This window comes from Balaenoptera ricei, chromosome 1 (assembly GCF_028023285.1).
Source record: "Balaenoptera ricei isolate mBalRic1 chromosome 1, mBalRic1.hap2, whole genome shotgun sequence".
In the NCBI taxonomy this organism is placed as follows: domain Eukaryota; kingdom Metazoa; phylum Chordata; class Mammalia; order Artiodactyla; family Balaenopteridae; genus Balaenoptera; species Balaenoptera ricei.
This window is the reverse complement of record NC_082639.1, coordinates 113143321-113153801: the sequence shown is the minus strand read 5'-3', so window position 1 is coordinate 113153801 and position 10481 is coordinate 113143321. Positions and strand designations below refer to the sequence as shown.

At 49.5% G+C, this 10481-nt stretch overlaps 1 protein-coding gene across 5 annotated transcripts; it reads left to right on the top strand.

Annotated features, from left to right (window-relative positions):
• Window positions 1-906: 906 nt before the first annotated feature.
• Window positions 907-10271, top strand: CLK2 (CDC like kinase 2). Of its 5 annotated transcripts, none has more exons than XM_059933189.1 (13): window positions 907-1175; window positions 2786-2955; window positions 3713-3938; window positions 4635-4719; window positions 5073-5139; window positions 5314-5430; window positions 6243-6409; window positions 7632-7726; window positions 8372-8501; window positions 8606-8688; window positions 8849-8928; window positions 9116-9206; window positions 9739-10271. In XM_059933189.1, the coding sequence occupies exons 2-13, from the start codon at window positions 2786-2788 to the stop codon at window positions 9922-9924; spliced, it is 1497 nt and encodes a 498-aa protein (XP_059789172.1). In that variant the 5' UTR covers window positions 907-1175; the 3' UTR covers window positions 9925-10271. The 5 variants fall into 5 exon arrangements, with proteins under 5 accessions (XP_059789172.1, XP_059789163.1, XP_059789154.1 ...); XM_059933180.1 differs by having other exon boundaries at window positions 908-1175; window positions 4632-4719; XM_059933171.1 differs by having other exon boundaries at window positions 908-1175; window positions 3710-3938.
• Window positions 10272-10481: the final 210 nt, after the last annotated feature.

Genomic DNA, 10481 nt, shown 5'->3' with positions numbered 1-10481 from the left:
GGAAGAGCAAGTGAACTACACTGCCCTCTTCACCCCTTAATTATTCTTCCTCTTCTATTTTAGGAAACTTTTCCTAAACCATTTTTGGCCAACTGATGTAAGCATCATCTGATTATCCACCATCCTGGCTCCCCTCAGATATTTTACTTGAATATAGTTATCCTCAGGTTATTTTTTTCATTTCCCTTATTATTTCTCAATTCCTTCTATAGCGTCTCTAACTCTGCCCAGTTTGTCTCAAGGTCTCCTTCTCTTTCGTCATTTTTTAAATTCAGTAAATTTACACTTCTCATATATCATGTGTAAGTACGTAACATAAAGTTCTCAAAAAATTTCCCTTTCTTTGGCACCTGATTCTCCATCCCTCCATTTCTCAAACCTTTCCTCCAAGGCCATACTCCGCTCCCCCACCCACCCCGAAACGTGCGTAGCTTTTGCTCAGGAGGAAAGGTGGGAGCCCTTCTTTGCTGTTGTTAGGTTGCCGAACTGTTTTAAGAACTGAACTTTCACAGGCTATGCTTGAGAATCACACCTCACCACCAAGTCTCAAAAGGTTTGCGGAGCGGCGACATTCCGTAAACAACAACCCCTTCTTTTCAACCTCCAAACCTAACAAAACAAGCCACAGAAGTCTCATGAAATAGGTAAAAGATCGAGGAAGGATACGGAAGGACACGAGGCGGGAAGGGGGACGGGGGGCGCGGGCCTGGTAATCCCCGACGACTCTCTCCCCGCCCCCATGAACTTCCGCCCTAGCACCTCCTCCGCTCTCACGGGCGGACTGCCGCGAGCTACGCGAGGACGCGCTGGCGTGCGCGGTCCTGGGGGCGGAGCCCAGGGGTAGCTGGGAAGCGACGCAGGACGTGCGTGCGTGCGTACGTGCTCGCTCGCGGTGGCGGCGGCGGATCGGAGAGGCCAGAGCCGGAGACCGAGCTGGGATCGGGCCCCGGGCGGGGGCGGTGCGAGCGGCGCCAAGCGGATCCTGGGGGCGGGGACGGAGCCGGGGCGGGCGGGACTGGAGCGGAGGCCGGGAACTAGGCGGGAGGTCCCAGGGTCTCGGGTTAGGGGGGTGGAGCCGCACTTCGTCGCCGCGGGGGTGCCGGGACTCCGGCCTCAGTGCCGCCGCCATCACGGACTTCCTGTGGGACAAGCGCACGGGCCTCGCCGCCAGAACGGTGAGCGCGCGGGCTGGCGGGCCGCGGGGCCGCGCGGAAAGATGGCGACCGCGGGGCGGGCGGGAAGATTGGAATGGGGGCAAGGGGTCGGGGCGAAATTAGGAGAGAGGGAGGGCTGAGAACCGGGAAGTGGCAGAGGTGAGGAGTAGGAAGATGAGATGGAAGGTCGACCTACCTTAGATGTATTCTGGAAGACAGGTGGGGAAGTTGGGAGGGATCAAAGTAGGAGAAGGGGTGATGGAGTACGGATAGGAGTGGTTCCAGAGATGAGAAAGAGCAGAATATCAAAGTTGGACCAAAGCCGGAGACGGGGAAGACACCACTGTGTCACTTGGAGGATATGGAAAGAGATTTTTACCCTAGGAGTTATTTCTGGATTTTCTGAGTGAGAAAGAGAAAGAAAAAGATGCACAAGTTGAGAAAGGTTGCAGGCTGGAGATCCTTTGGGGAATGTGGAGAAGGACAGCCTGTGAGGGACTTTGGTGGCAGTATGTATATGGTGAGATGACATTTGTGTAGCTGTGCTAAGCAAGGTTGGATTACCTGGGAGAATCTTGTGCTTGCATCTTCTTGGTTTCCTACAAGCCCTGTTAGGCCAGGAATGAATCAAATGCCACCGTCCTCAATTTGAGAAGTAGCTCAGAGTGGGAGCCAGATGTTGGAGTCATGCCTTTTCCACACCTAATCCTGCCCCCCCACAACAAGACTTCTGTCCCTGGGCCTATTTAATTGCTTTCTGCCCTCCTCTTCTCATATTCCTGGATTGTGACAGTGATTTCTCTCTGATTCTTTCCTTGAAGGAAAAAAAGGATTTGTGCACTATGCCATTCCAATTCCAATAACCAGAAGGTGGCCAGCTTTTAGCCAACTGGTGCTGATATTAATTAAAAACCAGTTATTCTGTACTTAGTAAGCACAAAAGGGGAGGGGCTGGATGGGAAGCTGACTGCAGCTTGGAGCCACATGTATTTAAAACCATTCAAGGGGGATTTGGCCAGTGATGTGAGAAATGATTAAGATAGTTAAAGGGGCCAGACCCAGATCCCTGGAACTTGCTTATATTTGGTTTATACAACTATATGTAGAAACCTGGGAAACTGGATTCCTGCCTTCAGGACATGGATGGCCTATTTGGGGAGATAAGATACACTTTTAATGATTGTAAAACATTTGTGATAATAGTGTGTGGTAAAGCATTATCTTGTTGAGTTATGAGGAACTTAGCGTGGCACATATCTATCCTAGATACCAGCCAATGATGAACTGTTGCAGTCTTTATCAGTTACACAGTCTCAACTGTAATGAGCTGTGGCCCAGACCTAAGTGTCTTCATAAAGGCATGTTTGAGGGAAATCAGAATAGAGCAATGAGCTGAGTGGGGGGGAAGATTCCTAAAATTTTTAGCTAGAGTTAGTAGGTGAATAGATATACTCCATTAAGGAGGAATTGTAAGCACAGAGGAGGACTGAGGAAGTTGTGAGTGGTTTAAAAAAAAAGTAGAAATTGAAGAGCAGAAAGCAGCTTAGCATCTCTGGAGCAGCCAGTCCTTGGAGGGCACTTCTGAAAACTCAGAGCTCGCCCCACTATTGCTACTTTTCCTTCCCTTCCAGATGCCTCATCCTCGAAGATACCACTCTTCAGAGAGAGGCAGCCGGGGGAGTTACCACGAACACTATCGGAGCCGAAAGCATAAGAGACGAAGAAGCCGCTCCTGGTCAAGCAGCAGTGACCGGACACGGCGGCGCCGACGGGAAGACAGCTACCATGTCCGTTCCCGGAGGTGAGGCTTCAGGAAGAGAAACTCACACTTGGCCCACTCACTTATTCGTTTATTCAACAAAGATTTATTGGTTTCAAGCTAAGTAGCTGGTGGAAGGTTATGCTCAAAACGGATAACAAAATAACCCATTTACACTGGTGTTAAGAGTCTTATCATAGAGGAAGTATATAGTAAGGGGCTGAGGAAGCATCCAACAGGTTTGGTTGGAGTGGGGCAAGATGTGTAGTTCAGGGAAAACGTCCCAGAGAACGTGACATCTAAGCTTGTCTGAAAGACGAGAGAAGTGTCCCAGACAAAGGGAAAGCAAGTGCAAAGAACTAGGGGCTAGAGGTAGCTAATGAGCTAATAGACAAGACAAAGTTAGGTCTCCATGGTTTTAATAACTTAGCAGCATGTTTAGTGGGAGGGATGGGTTAGGGATAGTTTGGAGCAAAGCTGGATATCAGTCAGGAATAGCTCAAAAAAGAAATGACTGTTTATTCCATTGCATCACTGGAGGGGAGGAGGAGGCCCTCAGAGGGAGTTGTTCTGCTGGTGTTTTCAGAGGTTTTGGTGATGTGCAGGTGTGGGCATCCTCCTCTGTGCTTAGTTACTTCACTGCCCTGGGCCTTGGTCCTCACAGAGAGACTTGAGTGTGTGAGAGCAACTTTTCTAGCGATACTCCTTGTCCTCGGTGAGGGAGGACCTTGTTACATGGTATGACAAGGAATGTGGCCTGAACAGATACACTTAACGGGTGTTTGTTGTCCAACAGCAGCTATGATGATCGTTCATCCGACCGGAGGGCGTATGACCGGCGATACTGTGGCAGCTACAGGCGCAACGACTACAGCCGGGATCGGGGAGAAGCCTACTATGACACAGACTACCGGCATTCCTACGAATATCATCGGGAGAACAGCAGTTACCGCAGCCAGCGCAGCAGCCGTAGGAAGCACAGACGGCAGAGGCGGCGCAGCCGGACATTCAGCCGCTCATCTTCGGTGAGTGTCAGCCCAGGCCCTTCCTCTCCCCACTCTTCTTCAGCCCTCTGGGACCCTGGTAAGTGAGAAGTATCCTTGTTCTCATCTGAGCATTTGGGGCATGAACACTGAGGTGGGCACTGAGTCTGTCTACTCTCTTGGAAGCTCTCCGACTCTTGGAGGGCCCTGGAATCTGCTTTGGAGATTGATGGGCACAGAGCATTTGTGAGCCCCAGTGCCCTCCCTGGCATGCTGGGCTTATTGTGTTGGGAGTGGCTCCTCCACCCCCAAGGCCTCCACTTTCTAATGGGGACCTTGCTTGTGAACTGCCTTTCTCCCCCAAGCCCTGGACTTCATGGCCCCATCAGCAGGTGGGCTTGGGTGGGGGCAAGGGGAGACCTGTGCCCGCCTGGAAGGGCATCGTGTAGAGCATGGGGTTGTGGGTGACATTGGCAACGACACCACTTCTCTGCTCTGCCCATGCCTCTCCCCGTTCCCATTTTGGGTTTGGGGCCTTGGGATTATGCGCCGCTCTCTCTTCTCACCCCGATCCGCCTTACTGCATCTGACGTGTTCCCTTCCACTGTCCCCCATCATCGTCTGTCCCCCCTGGCTGGGCGCCTGTGACCGGTGACCCCTCCACCACCCACCCCGCCTCCCTCCGGCCCCCGCTCCGACACCTGGCTTGCTCCGACCCCCCCCGCCCCCCGACAGCAGCACAGCAGCCGGAGAGCCAAGAGTGTAGAGGACGACGCTGAGGGCCACCTCATCTACCACGTCGGGGACTGGCTACAAGAGCGATGTACAAGCCAAATCGTAACAATCCTATAGCCTGTAATGGTCCCATAGCCATCCTAACGTCCCGAGCCAACCCAAGTCACAGCCTCTTTTGCCTTTTCTCAGTGGTGTTGTTTATCTGGGTGGTTTGAGTTGCTGTTGAGAATTGACCTCTGCTGTCCACTCCCAGCTCTCATGGCCCCTGGGTTAAAGGTGGTGGGAATCATGCAGGGGTTTTCTTCCCCTGTGACCATCTGTATCTGTTCCCCCTTCCTTCATCTCCTCACCCCAGGTTGCTGTACCCTTTTTTCTTCGAACTCAGCTCATTCCCCACCTTCTCTCCCTCCCTCTCCCCGACCCTGCTCTTTTTCATTTCAGATGAAATTGTAAGCACCTTGGGAGAGGGGACCTTCGGCCGAGTTGTACAATGTGTTGACCATCGCAGGTAACTGTCAGCCCCCTCTGTACTACACACCTGGTAGCCATAAAGAGGTAGTGAGGGTTATCTGGGGCTTTTTTGCTAATGAGCCAGAGGTAGGATATCTTAATCCCCAGGCAGCCCTGTTCAGTCTGAGATGTTCTTGAGATTCCAGCAAAAGCCTCTCCTGCCATCCTATAGGGGCGGAGCTCGAGTTGCCCTGAAGATCATTAAAAATGTGGAAAAGTACAAGGAAGCAGCTCGACTTGAAATCAATGTGCTGGAGAAAATCAATGAGAAGGATCCTGACAACAAGAAGTAAGTGAGTGAAGGAGTATGTGGGGAGTCTGAGAGGCTCCACCCCTACACAGGAAAACCTTCCCGACCTGTACTAGACAGGCAGGGGAGTTGTAGACCTTCTCATCCATCCATCTTTTGTTCATCATCTTAGAGTAGTAGAACATTAAGGCAGGAAGGGAGGGTCTGTGACATTCTCTAATCCTTTCCCCTTGTTTTCAGGGCAGTTAGATTGCTCTGCAGTTTGGCTCTGACCCAAGATGGCCTCAGTAGGGATATGCCCTGGAAATGGGCCTGAGACTGAGAATCAACATTTTCATCAAAAAATTAGTTGTGCTTTTAGTACCTAGAACTATGCTAATGAAGCCACAGACATTTATGTGTAATTTTTCTGTTCACACACATTCCATAATCCAAATGTAGAATAAGAGTATTAAGCAAAGACATAAGTAGGTATAAACATGGGCCCAATGATGGCTGATGGTGAGTGAATTTCAGGAGCGGGAGTTGGGGTCAGAATGCAGAAGTGGCACTTTGACAATTTATGGTCCACACTGAAGCCTGGTGCTTGGCAGCTCCTCAGCAAATAGAATTTTTTTTAACTATTTAAAATGTTGCAGGAAAATGGCTTGAAGTTTCACAGGTAGTACTTCTCTCCTTGGGTCTGTCAGAAAGGCCACTGCTTAGCTGAACTGAATTTTCTTGGTGATAATAGCTGGCATGTTTTTATACAAGTATGTGGAATCAACAGCTATGCAGTCCCTCTTTGTTGGAGGGGTGGTGGGCAGATGGGAGCTCATCAGACATCCCCCTTCCCCCATCTCTCTTCCCAGCCTCTGTGTCCAGATGTTTGACTGGTTTGACTACCATGGCCACATGTGTATCTCCTTTGAGCTTCTGGGCCTTAGCACCTTCGATTTCCTCAAAGACAACAACTACCTGCCCTACCCCATCCACCAAGTGCGCCACATGGCCTTCCAGCTGTGCCAGGCCGTCAAGTGTGAGTGGGGCGGGCCGAGGCGGACTCTGGGGCAGCCCCTCCCTCCATTGGACCTCTTCTGTCTCAGTTGTGCACTGCTGAAGCCCCTAAACAGTCAACTCAATTATCTGCAGTTCTTCTGTTCACTGTCATGTTGACCTCTCTTTCTCTTCTGACTTAACTCCTTCACTGATGTCCTTACCATCACTGATTGCTCTTACTCCACATTCAACCTAGCAGGAGCTGGAAGAGAAAGTGTTTGAAGTCAAAGCACCTAATTACCTCTTTTTTCCTTTATTCCCCTTCCTTGGGAAAGTGTAAGTCAGGCAGCAAGCACAAAGAGACAGAAAGATTCCTCAAGCTAGAGGTTTACATTTGTCTGAGCTGAGAGTGCTCTCTGTTCCCAGCAAACCAGGCGGGAGGAGGGAGTAGTGCAGCCAAGGGGCCAGGTAGGGACTAGTACATACTTCCTCTTGAGTCTTCATAACAGTACAGTTTCACAGAGTTGAATTCACAGGAGTCAGACGGACGCATGTCAAAGTCACTACAAAAATTCAACCCATAGGGATTTCCGTGGCAGTCCAGCGGTTAAGACTCCATTCTTCCACTGCAGGGGGTGTGGGTTCGATCCCTGGTTGGGGAACTAAGATCCCGCGTGTCACATGGTGTGGCAAAAAAAAAAAAAAAATACAACCCGTAGCAAGCCATCTTTATACATGGGTTGAGAAGTACATGTATATCTGACGTTAATAAGTATAGGGCTTCTGACGTGGATGGACCTAGAGACTGTCATACAAAGTGAAGTAAGTCAGAAGGAGAAAAACAAATATCGTATATTAATGCATATATGTGGAACCTAGAAAAACGGTACAGATGAACCGGTTTGCAGGGCAGAAATGGAGACACAGATGTAGAGAACAAACGTATGGACACCAAGGGGGGAAAGTGGCAGGGGTGGTGGTGGTGGGATGAATTGGGAGATTGGGATTGACCTATATACACTAATATGTATAAAACAGATAATAAGAACCTGCTGTATAAAAAATAAATAAAATTCAAAAATTAAATAAGTACAGGGCTTCTTAGACTAGGCATTTCATTTGGATGTAGAGCAGAAAGCAGCCTAGTGCTTCTGGACCTGCCTTCTCACCAGCTTTGAGCTAGGTGACCAAGCCTGGGGTCAGCTGGTACCAGTTAGCTCTGGCCACCTGGACCAACCCTGACCTGGCCTTCTCCTCTGCAGTCCTCCACGATAACAAGCTGACACATACGGACCTCAAGCCTGAAAATATTCTGTTTGTGAATTCGGACTACGAACTCACCTACAACCTAGAGAAGGTAAGATGGACAGGGTCCACCCCTTGGCCAGTGGGCACAGGTGGCCATGCCACTTTGCCTTTCTCTTAGCCCTTTCTGTCCTCCCTTTTACTTCTTTCTCCCACATTTTCTGCTCTGGCTCTGACTGAGTAAAACTGCAGTACCAGAATAGATGGAAGGGGAGAGATATAAGACTTAAATTGGAAAAGAATTTGGAAAAAGAACCTCAGTTAACTTTCCAGTAGAGTGAAAATGCATTCAAGGTTCTTGGTTTGGGTTTCCTTCTCTTTCTGTAAGGAAAGGTCAGCTCCACTGAGTAACTGGAGATCATGGAGATCTCAGCTAAGGAAGCTATTTCTCATTTTGCTACCTGCTATATATTTTCACAAATACTGTACACTAGTCACTTGGGTATACTCTTCAGATGCATAGAGACTTGCATGATATTCCACAGTTATTCCTAAATCTTCTTCCTCCCCCACTCCTAAAGTAGTCTGCTGGCTATGGGGGCGGCTGTAAAGCAGAAGGCATGTGTGGGAGCAGGCAGGAGGTCAAAGTTGTTTTTTTAAGGCTCAGAAGCACTTTAGAGAATAGTGGTAGAAGCTCGGTCTGTTCATTCTCTTAGTCTCGGTGCAGAGGTTCATGTTCTTCCTGCTTTGCTCCTAGAAGCGAGATGAGCGCAGTGTGAAGAGCACAGCTGTGCGGGTGGTAGACTTTGGCAGTGCCACCTTTGACCATGAACACCATAGTACCATTGTCTCCACCCGCCATTACCGAGCACCAGAGGTCATCCTCGGTAAGGGGGGAAGGGCAAGGTTGTCCAAGTATGTGAGGGGGTGTGGTGGTGAGGATAGGGCCCCCTGAGCCTCACAGTACCTTTTCCTTCCCATTCCTACCCAGAGTTGGGCTGGTCTCAGCCTTGTGATGTGTGGAGTATAGGCTGCATCATCTTCGAATACTATGTTGGCTTCACCCTCTTCCAAGTAAGTGGTGGGGTGTTTTATATGACCACTAGGTATTCTCCTACCTAATTTCCTTGTCTGCTGAGGAGCTGCCTGCTCACTCCACATTGCTTATCTTCTTGGCGGCTAGACCTCAGGATCCCCTCTCGGTCCCATGCTCAGTTCTGTCTTTGTTTCCCAGACGCATGACAACAGAGAACATCTAGCCATGATGGAAAGGATCTTGGGTCCTATCCCTTCCCGGATGATCCGAAAGACAAGGTGAACCTCGAGTGGGAGGGACTTAACCCTTTTCCTTTTCTCTCCACAAAATTGGTCTCTATCACATCGTTTTCTTTTTTCTTTGACACCTGCCCTCCCCTCAGCTACTCTTGAGATGGGGGAAGAAGGGAATCATCCCACAAAAAGAGGAACCTCCTGATTCCTCAACTTCCCCCTTCCCCTCTAGGAAGCAGAAATATTTTTATCGGGGTCGCCTGGATTGGGATGAGAACACATCAGCTGGGCGCTACGTTCGAGAAAACTGCAAACCACTTCGGGTGAGCCGGGCTGGGAATAAATTGTGCCCACCACCCAGAGGTCACTTTCTTCTTAAGGTGTTTTGCCCCTGGAATGCATTTCACAAGCAGAGGGTTAGGAAAGAAGGGGAGGAAAACTGAAAGAAGACATCTTTTGTTGATAGAAGAGAGATAAGAGGGAGTGGTTTTATGGAGGGAATGAGGTTAGACAGCCATGTTTTTCTTGAGCCAACCAGAGATGAAAGCAATGTCCTGGATTCTTTAGGTCAGGCAAAAAAGAATAAACTACCTTTGAAGAGGTTACATTTTATTGAGCTAAAGAAGATTCATGAAGTTGACAAGGATATACAAGTAGAACTTTCAAAGAGTATGAAGGAATAATTGTGCTAGTGGGAAGGTAGGGTGAGCTGTGACATCAGAAATGGTCACGGTGTGGTCATTCATAATGGTAGCAAGCAGAGCCGTGGTCCTTCAGGATTGAAATCTAGGGCCTTGAAGAACGCAGGGTTTGTAAGGCATCGTGCCTCACCTTTTTCCTGCCCTCCACCACCAGCGGTATCTGACCTCAGAGGCAGAGGAACACCACCAGCTCTTCGATCTGATTGAAAGCATGCTAGAGTATGAACCTGCTAAGCGGCTGACCTTGGGCGAAGCCCTTCAACACCCTTTCTTCGCCCGCCTTCGGGCTGAGCCACCTACCGCCAAGTTGTGGGACTCCAGTCGGGATATTAGTCGGTGACGATCAGGCCCTGGGCCCCCCTGCCACTCTAACAGCAGTGGGTGTCCAGTCCAGGACACTGGTGCTTTTTTATACAAGAGAACAGAGCCGGAGCCCACTCCTTCCTACTGGCTCCCTATGTACCTGTGAATATGTGAAATAGTGTAAATATGAAAGAACTTGGACCTATTGCTTCAACCCCTGCCTTGTACATAATGCTATTCCATCTCACACTTTTCCCACCCTCACTTGCCCCTTCACAACTGAGTTGGATGGGGGCAGAATGAGGTAACCAGATGGCATCTATCCCATGTTTTATAAGGAATTTTGTACAGTCTTTGTGAAATAAAATGACGTGCTTCATCTGACCCCCATCCCTGGAGTTTGAGGTTTGGGGGTCCTGGGGTGGAGGGATGAGAAGATTGGCAACGAAGGGAGTCCCATCTTACCCTCCAAAATTAACCATAGTCAGGTCACCAGTTTACCTGTCCGGTTTGTCTTGGGAGGAGAGTGATGGGTGGGTAACATTTCTTGACGGTGATAAGGGTTATCTGGAATGATAAGGTTTGGGAAGGAGG